The sequence below is a fragment of the Gopherus flavomarginatus genome, chromosome 6 (genome assembly GCF_025201925.1).
Source record: "Gopherus flavomarginatus isolate rGopFla2 chromosome 6, rGopFla2.mat.asm, whole genome shotgun sequence".
In the NCBI taxonomy this organism is placed as follows: domain Eukaryota; kingdom Metazoa; phylum Chordata; order Testudines; family Testudinidae; genus Gopherus; species Gopherus flavomarginatus.
In genome coordinates, this window is record NC_066622.1 from 67,886,723 (window position 1) to 67,906,990 (window position 20,268).

General features: G+C 48.1%; 1 protein-coding gene across 7 annotated transcripts in view; it reads right to left on the reverse strand.

The window, feature by feature from the left end:
• ELOVL3 (ELOVL fatty acid elongase 3) overlaps positions 1 to 19,523 on the reverse strand; it is a 38,170-nt gene extending 18,647 nt beyond the window's left edge. For 3 of the 7 annotated variants that reach the window (XM_050960310.1, XM_050960309.1, XM_050960303.1), the window contains exons 1-5: positions 19,230 to 19,444; positions 18,635 to 18,817; positions 18,176 to 18,280; positions 1,181 to 1,303; positions 58 to 197 (exon numbers count right to left, since the gene is read on the reverse strand). In XM_050960310.1, coding sequence (XP_050816267.1) covers positions 58 to 164 — 107 coding nt within the window. In that variant the 5' untranslated portion in view covers positions 165 to 197; positions 1,181 to 1,303; positions 18,176 to 18,280; positions 18,635 to 18,817; positions 19,230 to 19,444. The other 4 variants (XM_050960304.1, XM_050960305.1, XM_050960306.1 and 1 more) reach the window with 4 other exon arrangements.
• Positions 19,524 to 20,268: the final 745 nt, after the last annotated feature.

Sequence of the window (20,268 nt, forward strand, 5' to 3'; positions counted from 1 at the left end):
TCCGACCATCCCCACCCCAGCACGGTGCCCCCGCGGAGCCAGCCCGCCACCGCTCACCAGTTCTCCCGCATCCACTGGATCGCCTGCAGCTCGTCGAAGTGCCGCTCGAAGTCGTATTCCTGCAGGCGGGGCAGCGCGGACAGGTTGGCGCCCAGCAGCTCCATGCTGGAGGGACGCGGGCAACTCGGGGCCGGGCCCTGCAGGAGCAGGCGGGCGAGTCAGTGCTGGGCCGGCGCCGGACGAGGAGCCGCCGGCAGCAGCACGGACCTGGGACCCCCAGCCGCAGCCAGGCTGCAGGTGGCGTGTTCCCGCCACCAGCCCAACTAATTGATTCGGCTCAGACCCCGCCCCCGCCCCCGCCCCGCCTGCCGCCGACCACCAATCCCGGAAACGGACTGCGCGAGTGGCCCCGCCCACCCACCTACTTCATGACTGACAGGCGGCTGCACCAGGACACCCCGCTGCCGTTCCACCCCGGGGAAAGGCTGCAGCCTGGTCAGGACCGGCGCTAGGGTTTCTCGCGCCCTAGGCGCACGGCCATTTCGCCACCCTCCGCGGTGATCCCGCGGCTCCAGTGGCTGCCGCGGTCATGCCTGCGGAGGGTCCGTTGGTCCGTGGTTTCGGTGGAGCTGCCGCAGGCATGCCTAAAGCAGATCAACCGGAGCCGCCTGCCACCCCCCCAATAATCCTGGCGCCCTAGGCGAGTGCCTAGGCTGCCTAAATGGGGTAGCGCCCCTGCCGCTCCTCTGAGACACTCAGCCTTGCTTTCCGTAGAGCCAGACCCCATACAGGGCACTGGCAGCAAGAAGCTCACAGCCTACTTATCTATGGCCTCCCCCAGGGTGCTGGCCCGCAACCAACCTGCTGCTGGCAGTTACTGTGTAAATCAAAGGGGCCAGAGTCCTTGGCCCTGTAAAGATTATTTCCCTTCAGTTACACTAGTACAGGTCCTTTATCCTCGGAAGCCCCAGCACCTGGAAGGTAGCCAACAGCTCTACCACCTAGTACCTGATTCCCTCTCTGACCCAGGCTGCCCTTTCTCCAGCCACCTCCACTGTCTCATTAACACGCACTCCCTTTCAGAGGGCCTGTTAATTCCAGAATTTGCATTGGTTGATCCAACAATGTAGCATCCAAACAATATACATAGCACATAGATTAGGATTAGGAAGAAACTTACCCTATAGGCACTTAGAGACCAGTTGTCTGCTATGGGCTGTTTTGTGCCATACTCTGAAGCATTTGATCCTTGCCACCCTCAGAGACCAGATGGACCTCTGGACTAATCAGTATGGCAGAGTTCCTATATTTGAAAACAATGACCATAAGCATGATTCTTGGAAAACGATGTGCACACTACATCACCAGTCATTTTACCTTTTCTGCATCCTAAACCCCATACGTTGTACATTTGCTATTTTGAGTAAGCTCTCAGGCATAAGAACTGTGTCTTCACACTTGCCGGAAGAGTGGCCTCCCCTTAGTGCAACACAAATAAGGCTCACAGCACTGAACCATTTTCCACTAAAAAGACACATCAGCAAACGCAAGAAGCAGAAGAGGGTAGAAACAATTATACAAAAGGTCAGTGAGTTGCAGAGACAGACTGGGACTAAGCTAGCTCAGTATTCTAGCATCTAGACCAGTGGTTTCAAACTGTGGGTCACGACCCAGTACTGGGTTGCAGAATGTAAGGCGTTGGGTCGCGGCGGCTCTGGTCAGCACTGATGACCAGGAGGTTAAAAGTCCCATTGGCGGTGCTACCCCAGCTAAGGCAGGCTAGTCTCTATCAGTTCCGAAACTGTGCTATGCCCCAGAAGTGGCCAACAGCAGGTCCAGTCCTAGACGAGAGGGCTCTGCACATTGACCCTGCCATGAGCACTGGCTCTGCACTCCCATTGGCTGGTTTCTGGCCAATGGGATCTGGGCGGGGGGTAGTGCCTGTGGGCGAGAGCCATGCAGAGCCTTTTGCGCACTTCCACCTAGGAGCTGGATCTACTGCTGGCTGCTTCCGGGGCACAGTGCAAGGACAGTCAGGAAGTCTGCCTCTGCATCCTGGCTGTGCCGCTGACTGGGAGCTGCCGGAGCTAAGTCTGCACTTCTGCACCTGCCCTGAGCCCCCCATTTAAGCCCAGAGCCCCTTCCTGCACCCCAAACCCCTCATCTCCAGCCCCACGCCAGAGCCTGCACCCCCAGCCCAGAGTCCTGACCCCCTCCCACACCTCAATCCCCTGCCCAGAGTTCCCTCTCACCCTGAACCCCTCATTCCCATCCCACCCTGGAGCCTTCACCCTTGCCCCACAACCCTCTGCCCCAGCCCTGAGCCCCTACCACAACAATTTTCTTCAACTGGGTCACCAGAAAAAAAAGTTTGAAAACCACTGATCTAGACTACTTTTGTGGTATATGCTTTAAAAGTGCATACAAACATACTACTGGTTGATATGCAAGGGTTCTTAAACTACATCTAGCTGGGTTTCCAGCTGGGTCAGGAAGATTCTCAGTTAGCTTTTAAAGAGCTGTATTTCTCAAATTGTAGCCTGAAACCTTGGAACCTTCTTTTTTAGAGCCTTCCTAGTCTGTGTCCCTGCATGCACTGCACTCCTGTCATCTACCAGGCATGCTTGACAAGGTTGTACTGTGATTGTGAATACAATAGGCAGAGACCAAGATCAGAATATTCTGCACCAAGCCAGCCTGTTAGACTTGTGTAACCTGTGCTACAAGCATCACCTGGCCAACAGCATAACTGAAATTTTCTCTTATAAGAACCTTTCCTTCCTCAAAACTTTTACTAGTAACATACCACATAGCTCTCATTCCTTAGAGATCACTGCCCTCAGTGACTCCTGTGACTGGCTACCACTAAGTAAGCCTCTATTTATACCTTATCACACTCAAAAACTAGAAGATTCCTGAAGGGAAACACCAGTTGTATTCTGCACCATCACCCCTCTTTATACAACATTAATTGCTTTTTCATATCCTCTACCTTGGCTTCCACCTCTGCTGTCCCTCCCTGTATTGCCTTCCTTTAGATGTTTTTGTTTTCACTTAGAACACAGATTCTCAACTTGCTTTCTTAATGGTTAGGTAAAAGAGTGAGCACAATATTTTTATTGCTGCAACATAGGGTCTCAGTGTGCAGGAGGCAGAGAACCGCTGACTGAACTATACTTTTCAGGGCAAGGAATCCATCCTTATCTGTATCCTGGAGCACTATGCACATCTATAGTGCTATGCAATTATTTTATACTAGTGAAGTATTAAGAGTTGAGTGAAGTTGGATAATCTTGGCATTGTTCTAGATGCTTAGTAAGGTCATGTTGTGATCACTGCTGATACATCAGCCAGTGGAGTTAGCTTGGTAGAAAAGCCCCAATAAGGAGTGGCAGTAGGATTAATTAAAAGGAGAGGGAGAGAGAATATGGAAGATATGGCAGCATTGTACAAAGCCTCACCTTGGACACTGTCCAATTTGGTTACCTCATCACATGAGGCTATATCAGAGAGTACAGGTTCAGAGAAGAGCCCCCAAAATGGTTACTTGGGGAGGGCTTTTAAAAGCTGCCAACTGCTCAACTTACTTAGCCATGCAGTCTGTTGGAATTCAATGGCCCTATTGAGTGACGGAGGGCAGGATTTGTCCGTAGATCAATTTACTTTAGCAAGAGTAAAAGAAGATGACAAGTGTATGAAATCACAAACAGTACATAACATTCTCTGTGCTTCTGTTTACCATGTCCCATTGCACAAGGCCATGTTGAAACCAAAAGACAACAATTTTAAAGGTAATAGAGCAAATTCTTTAATCCAGCCTATAATTAACTTGGGCAACACACTGCTGCATGATACTGAGGCAAGTAGCTCGGCCTGACTAAACATGGTTTAGGTCTTGTTTCAGTATAACCCAGTCAATCTCTCTCTAGTAATCCAAATTAATTTCCACAGATCACTGATATTTCCCCCTGCATCACAGGGAGTTTGACCAGGACACTCAGTCATTCAGGAGCAGAGGGTGTGGAGGGGTGGATGTGAGGAGAGAGCATTCTCCAAATGTCTGGACAGTGCCAGGCTAAAGCCTCTGTCACAGCTCAGGGCATCTGCACCTGGCATCCCCTATTGTGGTCCAGCAAAGGCACCCACACTCTGGCTTCTGGTTCCCATGGCGGTCTCCTCTCTTGGGTGGAGATGTCTCTCTCTCCCCTTCTGACCATGGTCCTTCCAGGTTGAGCAGCTCACTGCCTTCATTGTGTTACTCCTAGCAAAGACAGGCTGCCTACCGAGGTCTTCCTGCTCTCTCGCTCCTCAGACACGTACACAGTGTAACTGCCAATAGTTATAGTAACCACACAGCACTTCCTATGCAAGCCTATTTTATTCTTAAGTATGGGCAGTGCGTGAGCTGTCTGTTGCGGGAGGTTAGCCCTTGGACTCGCCTCTTCTACCCTAGGCCCCGCCATCCCTCTGCCCATTACACTCCCCTCTCCTGCGGAAGACCTGAGCCCCTCACCCCCCACAGCCACAGGCCCCCCCCCCCACAGCCCCTGGCTGCCCCACCCAAGCACCCCCAGCCCTAGAGCAGCTGGCGCTGCCCACAGCCCCAGTGCCTCCAGCTCCCCAGCCCTCTCCCAACCCCGAGCACTGGGCAGCGCGGCCCCAGCACCCCCAATCCCCCCAAGCAGCCCCAAGTCCCAGCCACATGCCGGGTGCCCTAGCCCCAGCTCCAGCCTGCTTCTCAGAAGAGGAGCAGCCTGCTTGGGCTGGGGCCAAGGGGGAAAGCAACAAGTAGGAGGGGGCCACCTCAGGGTGGAGTGTGGGCAGGGACACATGGGGCTGTTTGGGGAGGCTTAGCCTCCTCCAGCCTACGATACCTGCCGCCCATGTTCTTAAGGTAAAAACACAAGAGAAAACATTACAAGCAATAGAAGAACCTGTATGCATGCTAATAAGCTTACCAGAGATCACGCCAACCCTAATACAGGCTTTGGCAGGAGCAGTCCTTCAACACCCACCCCCCAAAGGTTTCCCTGTAGTTTCAAATTAAAGCACTAATCTTATGGGGCCACAGCAGGCCAAGTCCTTCCAGGGGCCTGTCCATTTGCTGGCTCAGGAAGAAGGCCCTAAGCCTGTTTAAAACAAGGCTATTTATTTAATCACAAGTCCTTCGTCTGCTGGTCCCTGGAGAATTCAGTTTGATCTAGTATATGCAAACCTCTCCAGGGGTTTCAGAGTAGCAGCTGTGTTAGTCTGTATTTGCAAAAAGAACAGGAGTACTTGTGTCACCTTAGAGACTAATAAACTTATTTGAGCATAAGCTTTCATGGGCTAAAACTCACTTCATCGGATGCATAGAATGGAACACACAGACAGAAGATATTTATACATACAGAGAACTTGAAAAGGTGGGAGTAGTCATCCCAACTGTAAGAGGCCAATCAATTGAGATGAGCTATCATCAGCAGGAGAGAGAAAAAAACCTCTGAAGTGATAATCGACATGACTCATAGATGATAGCTCTCCTGCTGATGATAGCTCATCTCAATTGATTGGCCTCTTACAGATGGTATGGCTACTCCTACCTTTTCAAGTTCTCTGTATGTATAAATATCTTCTGTGTGTTCCATTCTATGCATCCGATGAAGTGGGTTTTAGCCCACGAAAGCTTATGCTCAAATAAATTTGTTAGTCTCTAAAGTGCCACAAGTACCCCTGTTCTTTCTCTAGGGGTTAGCTTTAAAGAGCTGTTAATTTGACAATTAACAGCTCTTTGTAATGTAATGGGAGGAATTACATTTGCATACCCAAAATTACATATAATATCACAATAACACAAACAATTGAATTTTTGATACCTTGGACTCCAAAGGCATTGAACTCAGTTCAATAGTGTTTATCTTATTTCCATAAGGTTTGTCCAGGATATTGTCATAACAGCCTCTTTGAAGGGAATGTATTATGGCAGTTGCCTATATGTACATGAAGAAGTGAGCTATAGCTCATGAAAGCTTATGCTGAAATAAATTTGTTAGTCTCTAAGGTGCCACAAGTACTCCTGTTCTTTTAATAAGTACATGAGCATCAGATCTGCAATTCTGTGCAGCTGCTGGTAGCAACCTGGAAAAAAAGCAGATCTGGAGCACAGACTTTTGCTCCTGAGACCAGACCTGGAGCCTACAACTCCAAGCTTTTTTTGCATGGATCAGTTCCGGGGCTCAGGCTAGCAGAGGGGTGATCTTGTATTCAGGAGCTGATTGGTGTGTTTTGATTCCCTTGAGAGCCATTGCTTTTGAAATAGAGGCCACTGCTATGAAAGAAAGAGGAAAGGGAAAAGGGAGAGTGGGGAGAACTCCAGGGCACAGGTAGAGGGAGGAAGGAATGTGATGAGGTCACTATCCCAGATCAACCCTCGGTACATGTAGGGACAGAAGAGGTTAGCAGGTTACCAGGTTGTTCCCAAACAAGACAGTGAGCTGTCTGGGGGAGGGTTGTGGGGTCTCTTGAGGGCCCTTCAGTAATATAGACACTGGGGTTGTGCTTGTCCTTATTTTAGCAATAAGAACAGTGTCCCCTCATCGTGGGTGTGATTTGTTTACATGCAGGTGCATGTCACTGATACAACACTATTATTGATGATGTGTCAGGAGCAGTGAGTGGGGCAGAGCGCATGGGATTTAGGAGATTACTGGTTTAGGTAGGCCATCCAGTCTAAGAGCAGCCTGAAAATTACCTCTGTTTTGCAGTGTGTTTGTTACAATATTCAGATAAAAAAATAGACGAAAACATTCCACCAGAATGTGTATAAAGCCTTCCAGTAGCTGGGCCAGTGGCTCTCAGGCCACTGCCTTTTCCTCAGCATCGTCCCTCGCAAAGAAATCCCAAGGGTTGGAAGACGTAGATGCAACATAACAAAACAGCATTTCTCTTTTGTCCAACCAGGCTGTACAAGTACTAGATGAGACAGCCCCTCTGTCTCCCTCACACCCATTATTAGGCCAAAGCAAGAGGGTGAGGATGCTGGCAGTTCCACTGCTTTTTCCCTCATACCCAGTCAGGGAATCAGATTTATTCTGAGCCATTCTGCTTCTTCTGGAGCTACAGGTTGGGAGCACTCTGAAATACAATGTTTTCAACATCCCCTAACCAATAGGTTCTCAAACTTGCGGTGGTGAACACATGAAAGGAGGGTAGGTGGCTTGGGGGGGGGGGGGTCAGATACCCTGCCCTCCCTGTATTGCTAAATAGGAGGATCCTGGTTTAACAGAGTTTGACTGCCCATACCCTTGACACCTCAGACAGCTAATGCCACCAAAGATCAGCCACAATAATTTGACCCTGCGGCACCACCAAAAGCCTGCCACAAATCCTGTGCCCTTGTGTAGCGGAGACATCGTGTGTATGTACAGGAGAGTGGGCAAGACTATCATTGTTTTCCAGATGAGGTGTTAACTTCCCATGTCTGAAACTCCATCCAATGCGCTCTGCAGTTAGCAAATCCGTGGAAGTGCACTGAAGCATCGAGTTAGGTTGTCATAAAATTAAACACCCCCTTTATTTCACATCTAGGTCCCCAGTTAAAATCTAGCCTAACGAAACAGAATTACCATTGTTACCATCCAAGAGGGACAGGGCAGTGCCATGTCATGTGAAGTGTTCCTGGTGGGCCACAGCCAAGTGTCTAGAGCACAAGTGCCCCCTCACAAACACTATCACAACTGGCAATAGCTGTCCCCTACCTCAACCGACAAGCCAACGGCAAAGTGAAACCTGGAGCCTAGACTTTCCTCTTAACCCTCGAGGGGGTCTCTCTAGATCGAGGTGGGGGTACTTTGCACGGCTTCTGCCTGTACAGTTCCTGCTGTAAGGCTGCATTGAGGATGTCCATCTCCGACTCCAGAACTCCTGAGCTGGCATTTCCCCCTAGCACTCAAAGGTTTATAACAACTTTATTTCAATGAGCTGGTGTTTAACTCCCTAAAGAGTGGAAGATTTACAGCACTCCCTGGCGTGATGGCAGAGGAATTTTCAGGTTACCACTGAAGGATTCTCTTTGAGGCTGTAACTGAAACCAAGGTTTCAGGCAAATGGATGTTATCAGTGTGCTGATGGGGGGCCAGGGTGGGGACACAGAGACAAAATCGCAAATCAATCTCAGATTTTTCCAAAGACAGAGACCACTCATTTACCCCAGGCTGGAGGGAAGGGAGGAGGGCTAGGAGTGAGAGGAACAGCTGATTGACTTATTGATTTTGAACGGCCTGAAGGATTATCTCCCCGAGATCTCTGCATAGTGGTTCCCCAAAAAGGTAAGTCCTGAAGCTATTTCAGCATTGCACACTGTATCTGATATCTGTGGATCTCTGCAGTTTCACAATATAACTATTTAAAGCTGCCAGAACATGCCTCTTCCCCATGTGCTAGAATCAGCATCTCTGCATATATCCCCCTGTGGAAACTTTCTGCCTCATTTTAAAAACTTTAGAAGGTTTGGGTCTTTACTGGCCATCAGCGGAAGCTGGGTCAAGCCAGAATGGAACTCCCCTCATGACAAAGTCTGCCTGTGTTACCTGTGAAACCAGCAATATCACTGGGCCATGCAGCAAGGTTTGGTAGAGGTCAATTTTTCCATTTGTGCAGGCTTAATTTTGTAGTGACTAAAGCTGCACATTGGAACCATGCCACATTGTTACCAGGTATCTAGGGTGACCAGATAGCAAGTGTGAAAAATCGGGACAGGGATTGGGGGATAATAGGAGCCCATATTTTAAAAAGCTCTAAATATCAGGACTGTCCCTATAAAATCGGGACATCTGGTCACCTTACAGGTATCAGGAATACATCCAAGAACAAAACTTAAGGGGGAGGGCTCCAAGTTAGCATCCAATAACTAATTGGTCCTTTGACCCACCTCATGCCAGAAATGCTTGATATAGAGGCACCCCCAAAATTTATGTTAATATAGCACCAAAGGAGTTCCATTTCCAACACAGGTCAGCATTTATGAGGCCCATTATCATTAACCGATGACAGGACCAGGATATTGGAAAGAGTGTCTTTTGGTGAATAAACTGTAGTCTCAGATCAATAGTTGCCTTTTAAACATCAGATACAAATGTATTATATTAGGTTGAAGATAGTTGTGTATCCAAATCTCTATTCTAAGCAACTCTCAGATTCTCAATTTTTGGCAGAGTTTTTTGAACCAGAAAAAAAAAAAAAATCACAAAAGGACACCAATGGCTGAGTAAAGCCAGGAAATTTCCCTTAAAATAACAAAGTTCTGGAGTTCCCAATGCATCTGCTCCAAATACAGTCAGAAGTGAATACTTTAATTGGAGATATTTCCATGCCCAGAGCAGGGCAACCCAAATTGCTGCTGAAGACTACAAATGGTTTAAAAATCCCAGCTGCAACCTGGAAATCCTGGATGCCTCATCATTTCTGGAATTTGCACTCTCACTGAAGGACTGTCCGATATGTGGACTTTCTACTCGGACCCTATGCTTCCAGCACTTCGAGCTAGCTCTGATTTCCTGAGAAAATGACACCACTGATTTCCTGAGAAAACTACAATGCATTGGTGAGCTTCCAGAAAACACCATCTTAGTCACCATGGATATGGAGGCTCTCTACACAAACATCCCACACACAGATGGAATACAAGCTGTCAGGAACAGTATCCCTGCTGATGCCACAGCACAACTGGTTGCTGAGCTCTGTGACTTTATCCTCACGCACAATTATTTCAAATTTGGTCACAATATATACCTCCAGAACAGTGGCACCGCTATGGGCACCCACATGGCCCCACAATATGTGAACATTTTTATGGCTGACCTGGAAAAATGCTTCCTCAGCTCTCGTCCACTCATGCCCCTTCTCTACCTATGCTACACTGATTACATCTTCATAATCTGGACACATGGGAAGGAGACTCTGGAAGATTTCACGATTTCAACAGCTTCCACCCCACCATCAACCTCAGCCTGGACCAATCTACACGGGAGGTCCACTTTCTAGACACTGCGGTACAAATAAGTGATGGTCACGTTAACACCACACTATACTGAAAACCCACTGACCGCTATGCTTATCTTCATGTCTCCAGCTTCCATCCCGGACACACCACATGATCCATTGTCTACAGCCAAGCGCTGTGGTATAACCGTATTTGCTCCAACCCCTCAGACAGAGACCAACACCTGCAAGATATTCACCAAGCATTCTCAAAACTACAATACCTGCACAAGGAAATAAGGAAACAAATCAACAGAGCCAGATGTGTACCCAGAAGCCTCCTGTTGCAAGACAAGCCCAAGAAAGAAACCAACAGAACTCCACTGGCCATCACCTCAGCTAAAACCTCTCCAATACATCATCAGTGATCTACAACGCATCCTGGACAATGATCCCTCACTTTCACAGGCCTTGGGAGGCAGGTCAGTCCTTAACCCGCCAACCTTAAGTATATTCTTCACCAGCAACCACACACTGCACCATCGTAACTCTAACTCAGGAACCAATCCATTGAACAAACCTTGACGCCAACTCTGCCCACATATTTATACCAGCAGCACCATCACAGGACCTAACCAGATCAGCCACACCATCACCGGTTCATTCACCTGCACGTCCACCAATGTAATGTACACCATCATGTGCCAGCAATGCCCCTCTATCGGCCAAACTGGACAATCCCTGTGTGAACAGATAAATGGACAGAAGTCAGATATTAGGAATGGCAATATACAAAAACCTGTAGGAGAACACTTCAACCTCCCTGGACACACAATAGCAGATTTAAAGGAAACCATCCTGCAGCAAAAAAACCTTCAGGATCAGACTCCAAAGAGAAACTGCTGAGCTTCAGTTCATTTGCAAATTTGACACCATCAGCTCAGGATTAAACAAAGACTGTGAATGGCTAGCCAACTACAAAAGGAGTTTCTCCTCCATTGGTGTTCACACCTCAACTGCTAGAAGAGGGCCTCATCCTCCCTGATTGAACTAACCTTGTTATCTGTAGACTGATCCTTGCCTGTGTAACCCTTCTGCCCCTCTGAGTTGGCAGCAACAAGGGCTGGGTTCAGTATCCAGAGGTTCAATTTCAATAACAGAATGCATAACTGGCTCAACCCTCCACCCAGTGACCTGGGACAATTACATACCACCCCCCCAGGGGCCTCTAAGAGGCAATACTTCCCCACTCGCAAGTACGGAGTCTGAGTGTAGCAAAATCCTTTTAATAAAAGGAGGGAAACAATGCGGCATCACGTTGGAGAAACACCACAAACAGGATTATAACACAAACCATAAGCAAAAAACCCACCTCCAAGTATGTTTGGCAATGTGCTTCCCCCTTAGGGTCTTAAGTCCAATCACCTCAAAGTCCAACAACCCGAAAGTCTCTGGTCAGTGCCACTCCAGAGTTCAAAAGTTTATCTGCAGAGTTTTACCACCCCCAGCCTGGGTGGAAATGGGGGGGTCACACACAGGGTGTTAAGGGGCACCTTACGTGGGCCAGGGCCAACTGCTCTGCCTCTCCGTGGAGTTCTGCTGCAGCCTTCACCACAACCAGCTCCACTACACCAGCTGTGCCGCTCCTCCAGCCAACGTGAGCCACTCCAGCCGTCCCCGCAAACCGCTCCACCCCGCTCACTGTTCCATGGGCTGCTCCAACATGCTGCAAACTGCTCCGCTCTGCCAGCCGCTTAGCGATAGATCTTCAGGCTCCCCCACTAGTTAACACAGCACTCAGTGATCTCAGCTCAGTAAGCTTAGCTCTTTTAGTGATTTCAGCTTGTAGTAGGGGAGCCCCGGTGCTGGTGCACCATTGGCCCAACGTGAATTCAGCTCAGCAGTCTCTAGATGGACTCCTAATGGAATCAAAATTAGCTCTACTCTTCAACAGTGGGGAGAGGAGGATGTGCAATTGGTGTTCCAAGCCCGCAAAAGGGGCCCATACCATCAGATAGAGGTTGGGGATTGGTGTGTCTCTCATTTCAATGGGTTTTGGCACCTACGTCCCTTGTCCAGCGAGTGCTACTTAATTCATATTGAGACATTTCTGTCATAAAGCAGTCTCATAGTCGTCATTCACATAATCAGGGTGACAACACTTTATTCCTCCTGACCCAATAACAAAGAAATTGGGGATACCAGAGCTGTCAAAATAACCATCCCAGGCTGCCGTGGGCTATGCTAGGTGGGGTGGGTGTGTCAATGCAAATACCTAAAATTCCTTTCCACACTCCCCATAATTCACCACCAGATGTCAGGGTAGAGCTCATCCTGACTCTGCTTACACTTGCATATTTATACCTGCCTCTGGAAATTTCCACCACATGCGTCTGACGAAGTTGGTATTCACCCATGAAAGCTTATGCTCCAATATGTCTGTCTATAAGGTGCCACAGGACTTCTGTCACTTTTAACCCAGGCAGAGTTCCCCTCCCTATCCAGCCCTTCCACATCAAGGTTTTGATCCTGATTTTAAGGATAGGATTGCTCCGCAGGACTGCATCTACATGGAGGAACAGATGGAAGCTGATCTTTCTAGCCAAGTTTGACCAAGCTTGCCTCACAGGGGGTACAGAACAGATTTTAATGGCCAAGTATTGTATGCACTAGGGCTTGCACTGTTGCTAGCAGAAGTGCAACTGAATAACTGCTGCAAAATGGCTATACAATTTTCTAATGCATATACATCTCTTGTAAGCAGGACTGCATCGCTACAGTTGTGTTTAAATGGTTCTTTCCAGCAGGGTCCTGCCATTCTTTTCTGAACAGTCTATGCTGTGGGAAAAACAATCCCTGAAGACTGGGCTAGACACAATCCTACAGGGACATGAAGTCATCCATGTCACAGTTTCACAGCATAGTCTTCCAGCAAGGAGTTGCCAGTCCACACTCATCAGGAAACCTGGGTTGGAACCCAGCTAGCAATAATTAAGTTATGCCTCTGCTTGAATGAGGCCCTGCCTAGACTACAGATTCTACTGTACTTTAGCAAATGTGATAGAGCCTGTGTTATAGTATGGTTTGATCTCATGTGCTGAACAGAAACCAACAGTTACAAGCCTGTTAAGGAATCATGCTCCAGGACATGTCTCAGTTCCTTAACATGGTTTGATCTCATTAGCACCATGGGCCAGACTTCGAGGGGGCGGTGGTGGGATGACGGGACACTGCAAGTTTGTGCCCTGAGTTTACAGTGCATTCTTTCCTCCAAGAGGTAGGAGTGGGTGGGTCACCTTAAATGGTAAGGGGTTTAGTCACTGAAGTTTGAGGTATCAGTGGAGGCCATAGTCACCTACATGAAGGTCTTGTGTCTCAATACTGCCTCCCAGCCACCCTCAAGCCCTCCACAGGCTCTGTGGTGTGGGATGGTTAGTGCAAAACCCAGAGAATCTCATAGGAGAGCAGCAGCAATGATGCAAGGATCCCCTCGCAGCCTGTCTGCTTATGGGAGCACAGACATAGTAAAGCCTCATGGTATTAGTCAGGGCAATACTGTATTTAAGTACTTTTTACAACATACGACAACGTATGTGGTGCAAATGGAACCTTAAAACATCCCCAAGGCTAATTGGAGCCAATGAGTTATTTGTAACAACCGCAGCCTCAGGCTAAAGTGACACTGTACAGTATCTAGGAAGATGCAGTCTCTCATTTAAATATTGAACACCATCCACACACTCACACAAGTATAAGTGTTCCATGCCCAATAACTGTGCATCTAGCGATGTACAAAATACATACACTGAATTAAATCCATGATCAGCAGTGTTTACATGTACATCTTACTGTACAAGACAGTTCCCAAACAAGACACTGTTTAGATAGTGGTAAGGTTGAAAATACGTAGTCCTTAAACTAAAACACCCCCTAATTACAGCATAGTTAAAGAAATCTCCACGCATCTGTTAGCGTGGAAATTAAGAGGTAAGGTTCCATAGCCAACCTCCTCCCCCCTCTTATTTGGGGCAATGCAGAGCTGCACCCCTCCCTTCCACCCTAAGAAATCCTGGCTTGCAGGGGGAAGTGCATCCGCTGCTATGCCCCTTCTATGGAATGGTCTCTTGCTCTCACTCCTCTCTGTTGCCTTGGGTGTGCTGGATGCCACAAGGGAGGAAAACGTCTCTGTGCAGCTTCCATTTTAGGGACTGCAACTGTGTGACCCTCATGGGGCCATGCCAGTGGGAGGAAGGTGAGACTGAAAGCACTCCCGTGGTTCACACCCACACTCTAGTGTAATAATCTTTGTACAAAATATGGCTTGTGGGGGAAACATCTGAAAACTAACAGCCCACAGGCCAATAATATTATGGTGAAGTGTATGTAACATTAGATGTACAGTATGAAGTCCCCTGCATGCTATTCTTAATGTGTTCAAACCCACACAGCCCGGCCCAGGCAGAAGTATCCTGAATGAAGAAATGTGTTTTTACCTCAGTTTACATAGAAGGAGTAAGCAGGGTCCCTGGGACACTAAAGGGCAGGAGACAAACCAAATTTGCATTCCAGCAAACATAGGGAGCCTCCTTCACCACCAGACTCAATGTTGCCTTCTTTACTGCTTGAATAAACTTTGCTTTGAGGGGTAACCCTCAAAAGAATCCACTTCAAGGGTTAACTGGCCTATAAAAAAAAAGGGGGGCAGAAAACCCCAAAGGATCTCTCTCATCTAACAACACAAAGGAACCAGCTCTTTGATTTTCGGGGAGATCCTGACCTGAGAATTTGGTCAGCCACATTGCTGGGAACATGGGGTGACAATTTAACCTTGAACCTAGTCAAGCGTGTTAAGTTTAGCTACTAGAAAACATTTCTGACTTTCACACCTGATACTTGAATTCACTTAAAATTCAATCATCTTTTTTAAATAAAATTGGTTTTATTCTTTTTCAGTGAAACCAAGCCAATGCTGTGTTTAAACTGCACTGTTGAGTAACTCCACTTAAAGTAGCAACCTTGAATATCGACCCTTTATAGCAGGAGCAACAGACCTTTAATATTTGAACTGTCCAGGAGAGGGCTGGAGGTATGTTGAATCACCCTGCGGGTAGTAATAGGTGGCTGGAAGCCAGAGGGTGGCTCGTGTGTCACTAACAGGTTGCTGAACCAGGACTGCAGCTGTACACCAACGCGCCGGGTGTGACCTGCAGGCTCTTTGGGAGAAGTGCAGGTTGGGAGCTACAACAGTGAAGCAGTGTAAGGTTGCAGGGCAGGCAGTGACACAGCCCCTTGTTGGTCTGGAATGCAACCCAGAATGGAACAGGTTTCCTGCAGCCTCCTCCCCCTCTAACACTGCATACCCATGTCAGGGACAAACAACTTGACTGTCAATTTCCAAACAGTTTTCTCCATTTTACATTGTAAATTCCCATGCAATGTCAGGTCAGTAGGGGCCTGAGTTTCACTTTAATTCAGGGTTTCCCAATCCAGAGGTGCCAGCAGGGCCGGCCCACAACATTTTGGCATCTGAGGCGGGGAGCCCAAATGACGCCCCCATGCCCCCTTGCTTGGGCCAAAACTTTGAAAGGTCTCAATTCTACTCCTCTCATGGTACTGCTCTGCTACGTACCCCAATAAAGGAGAACTAAACTTAAAATGCCTTGTTCAAATATTTTAAGTAACACAACTTTCAAATGCCTGAACAAATGTAACTTTTCTTGTCTGCATAGTAAACACTGGCATTTTTATCTGTTTGAATAATCAAAGTGGTGCTTTTCTGGTTGCAAAGATTTGAACTGCTTCCTGCTGAAGGTCCACAGTCTGGGCCAGCTCATGCTCTGTTGAGATGGTTGCAAGGCCGACCAGCCTCTCCTGTGTCATTGTGGAGCATAGATGTGTTTTATTAACTTCAGCTTGGAGAAGCTGCGTTCTCCACTGGCAACTGTTAAAGGAAGTGTTAGAAGTATGAGCAGACCAACAAAAACATTTGGAAAGCGAGTGGTCATCTTATTTGTGCACATATATTCCAGAACAGCCTTTGGAGTTGATCCTGCTGAAATGTATCTTGAAAGGGCTTTCAGTTCATCACCTAAATCACTTGCATCAATATCGCACATGTTATGTGTCAACACTGTTTCTAGTGCCCTGCATTGCTAGTGTAGGTCTCCTTCATGTATAGTGAGGAGTTTTGGAATATCAGATAACATCCCAAATATACTGCTGTGTTCCTGGAGCTGCATGAAACATTCTTAACTGACTGTATTGCAGTCTAGCACCTGGTTAAAGAATTCAACTTTGAATTGTTGTTTGGGGTCTCTTATGGGATTATCCCATGCCTCATAATCAAAATGTCTTCTTTGGTGACTTGAATGGGTGGGAAAATAGCTTCAGTATGAATTTTCTCTGCCAACTTCCGTGCACTCTTCAGAACATTTTCAAATCCCTCATCTGACCAGTAAGACTGTAGGTATGACTTTGCTTTGTCCAGTTGTTCCATTGCTCCAGATATATCAAGGTCAACAACTTGGAGTCTTGCTTACAACATTTATTTCAAACAGTGTATTATGTCACAACACTAAGCCACACAGAAATGAAGTTATGTATGTTTCTGGTGATTCCATTTCCTTCTGCCACTGTTCTCCCATGAACAGTTCTGTCATAGCACTGTCCTCCATAATGGCAACCATGGCATTATCTGTCTTCCCAATTTGGTGTTTGATAGGCTTTATCTCCTCCATTTGACTTTCCCATCGCGTGGCACTCAGTGGTTTCAGTATCAGAGAGAGTGTTCGCAGATGTTGCCTCAAAATTTGCCATTGATGAGCAGAGCCATCCAGAGAGGAAAAGGCAAGTGGGGCAATTTGCCCCAGGCCCCATGAGCCACTTTGGGTTTTTGGCAGCACTTTGGGGGCGGGCCCTTCAGTCGCTCTAGGTCTTTGGCGGAGGGTCCTTCAGTGCAGCGGAAGACTCTGAGCGAGTGAAGGACCCGCCACTGAAGTGCTGCCTGAAGCCTCGGAGTGCCACCCGGTGAGTACAAGAGCCACATGCAGCATGGGGGGAGGGGGGGAAGCTGTGGTCAGCGGCACTAAGGTTGTTCTACTGCCGCTGCTTCATTCTTCGGTGGCAATTTGGCAGTGGGTCCTTCCCTCCAAGAGGGACCCACTGCTGAATTGCTGCCGAAGACCCAGCCCTGCCCCAGACCCCCTGAATCCTCTGGGCGACCCTGTTGATGCAGAGAAAAAATACATAGATGCTTTGAATTACATTAAAAAAATTCAGCAGCCTCACTAGAAGCTGATGCTGCATCACTGACCACCAAGTTCAATGAATGAGAACTGCATAGGACAAAAAAAGCTTGAGGGTTTAACTCTTGGATTTGTGTCTGCACTCCCCTGTTCTTTCCTCTCACGTTCCAACCCCTCCCTCCAGCACACCACACTCCCCCTTCCTCCCCATACCCCCTGCACACAGCAAAACAGCTGATTGCTGTGGGCAGGTGGCATGGGGAGGGAAGCGGAAGCAGGGCCTGCTGGCATGCAGCAAATACTGCAGGGCAGGGGAGGAGCTGACAGGAGGCACAGAGCCGGAGAGTCCAAGCAGCGTTCTCCAGGAAAATGTCAAGGACACTGTCACTTCTAGTAATAATGGCTGCCGCACTGCCACAGAGGCCATGGGTGAATAGTCACTAGATTGAAGAAGTGCGTGCAGCAGTAGGTGTTTTCTAACACAGATAAGGAGACGGTCCTTGCCCCACAGAAAAACAAAGACCTCAGCTACAGTACAAATCCTTTGTAGGTATAGCTAGACCAAGAGTCCCTTGGTGCAGACATAGCATATGCTGACAGGAGGAGTTTTTTTGGCAGGACAGTACCACAGTGATGTTGGTTACGTCAACAGACACACCCTGCGGCACAGTTGCCTCTGTACTGAGCTTATGTGTATGCGTCCACTGGAAAGGCTACAATGGAACACCTGCAGAGACAGAAGGGGTTTGGCCATTGCTGAGTAAATCCACCTCCACAAGAGATAGTAGTTGTGCAGCCAGAACAATTATTTTGTCAACCTAGCAGCATCTACACCGGGGCTTGGGTCAGCATAACTACCTAGCTGACCTAAGTTTAGTGTTGACCATCCCTGAGGACTTTGCCAGCATAGCGATGTCACTAGACGGCGCGGTATTTTCACACACATGACAGACAGCTATGCTGACAAAACTTACCTGGCCTAAGTTTACTGCCATCCAATGTCTGTTCTCTCATTTTATCAGTATCAACTGTGTTAATAAGGAAGCTCCTAGGCACTACAATAATAGCCCAGCTGCTATCTGAAGGGAAACAAGAATTGGTCTTTGATTAAGATTGTGTTGTCAGTTCTGCATTTTTGGTATGAGACTAATGAAAAATGATAAAAATAACAGAACATGAAGACACCTTATGCAGAAGCAAAGTAGAGAGCTCTACACATGTGCTAGATAGCAGAGCTTGGTGTAGAATAGGACCTGGTTTTAACCAATGTTTAATTAGGACAGTAATCCCATATCAGAACATCACAGAGTAAGTGTTCAGTAATTGCTAGTGTTAGGTCAGCAAAAGCATCTCCTGTGGTTTCTGTTTGGAGTACATATATTTACAAATGCATAAAGTTTATTAATAAGTAGTAGCTCCTCTTTGTAGTTTACCTATAGATTGAGTCTTGACCAGCACTGGCAGCCTTTTCCGTGTAAGGCTGGCTACCCCAGTAATATCTGGCTTGAGTGAAGCAGTAGATAACCAACCCAACCTTTAGAAGATTGCAACATGGGAAAGTTTGGGCCTAAAATGATACTGTGATATGCAGAAAAGCCTGAACAGGTTTTTCATACCTATAACAAAAAGGAGTTTCAGACAAGCACTTAGAAACTCTTCAGTACTTGACACTACAGGAACTATTGGAAAATTGCTACCAAGACCCACTGAGACTAAAGGATTTATATCAACAGCCTTTGAGGAATAAGATTTAAATATATAAGTTATACAAAGACAAACAGAAAGCATTCACTCATTAAAAAAGTTGAAGATCTCTCTGACTGCAGAAATCCACCTATAGGTACATAATCTTAACAAGACTCTTAAAAACAATTGTCCTGAACAGGGAAAGTAATCAGCTTTTGGAAGGAGGTCTGAGCAGCTGGGGGACAAATTATTCATATTTTTGAATACTTGCTAAGTACTCTGTGTGGCAGAGCTCCGACCTTGACCCTGAGAGTCCCATGCTTCCCCGCGGTTTATGCTAACCTGAGACAGGGTCGGATTAACTTTTGGTGGCCCCCCGGCAGAATAATTGTAAAATGAGCCAGGGGTAAAAGGACAGCGAGGCAGGAGCTAGGGAGGGATCGGGGTAAACTGCAAGCGCAGCAGGGCTGGGGAGGGGGTAAACAAGATTCCTGTTGGATGTGTGTGGGGGGGTGCTCACACAGGGGGCTGGAGGGAGTATGCCCCAATTCCAGCCCCTTCCCCAACACCTCACCCCCGCCTCTTCTCCTCCTCCTCTCCGGAGCGGCGTGCTGCGGCTGGCTTCTTTCCCCTCCTGCCGGAAAAGGCTGATCCAGCTGACCGGCGGGGGGGCGGAGAATGTAGCACGCTGAGGGGAGAGGCCTCACACCCGCCTCTTGCTCTCCTCCTCCTCCTCCTCCTCCTCTCCGGAGTGACGGGCTAAGCTGCCTCCTCCTGCCGCCCAGGCTGATCGGGGATGTGGGCGAGGAAGCAGACGTAGCACGCTGGGGAAAGGGGCGGGGCAGGAGCCAGGCTGCCACGGAGCTGCCGCAGTTCGCAGCGTTAAGCGCTGACCCCGCAGGCGGGGTGGGCGCGAAGAAGGGTGCCCCCGGCGCCATTATAAATCCAGTATTGACCTCAGAGGCGCACTAAAAGCAGCAGGGTGTCCTGTGGCACCTTGTAAAGTAACAAACGGAGCATGAGCTTTCTATACCCACCTCATCGGATGCATGTTCCAATGCGCTTGTTAGTCATAAGGTGCCACAGGACTCTGCCGATTTACAGATCCAGACTAACCCGGCTACCCCTCTGATATCACAGGCTCACTGTGACTCTCCACGTAGCCCTTCTCTCTCTAGGGCCAGGGTTGCAGTCTACTGAGCCCTTTTTATCATAACCCAGCAAGGAGATTGGTGAGAGAACTTCCCACAGTCTGTATTGTCCCTGGGGGCTTATTCAAGAGCAGTTTAGCCTCCTGTCCTGACAGGTGCCTGTCTTCCCCTCCCAGAAGGTGTTTCTGTAGTGGCAGGCAGGGGGGAACCCAGGCCGGCCCTCTATTCTG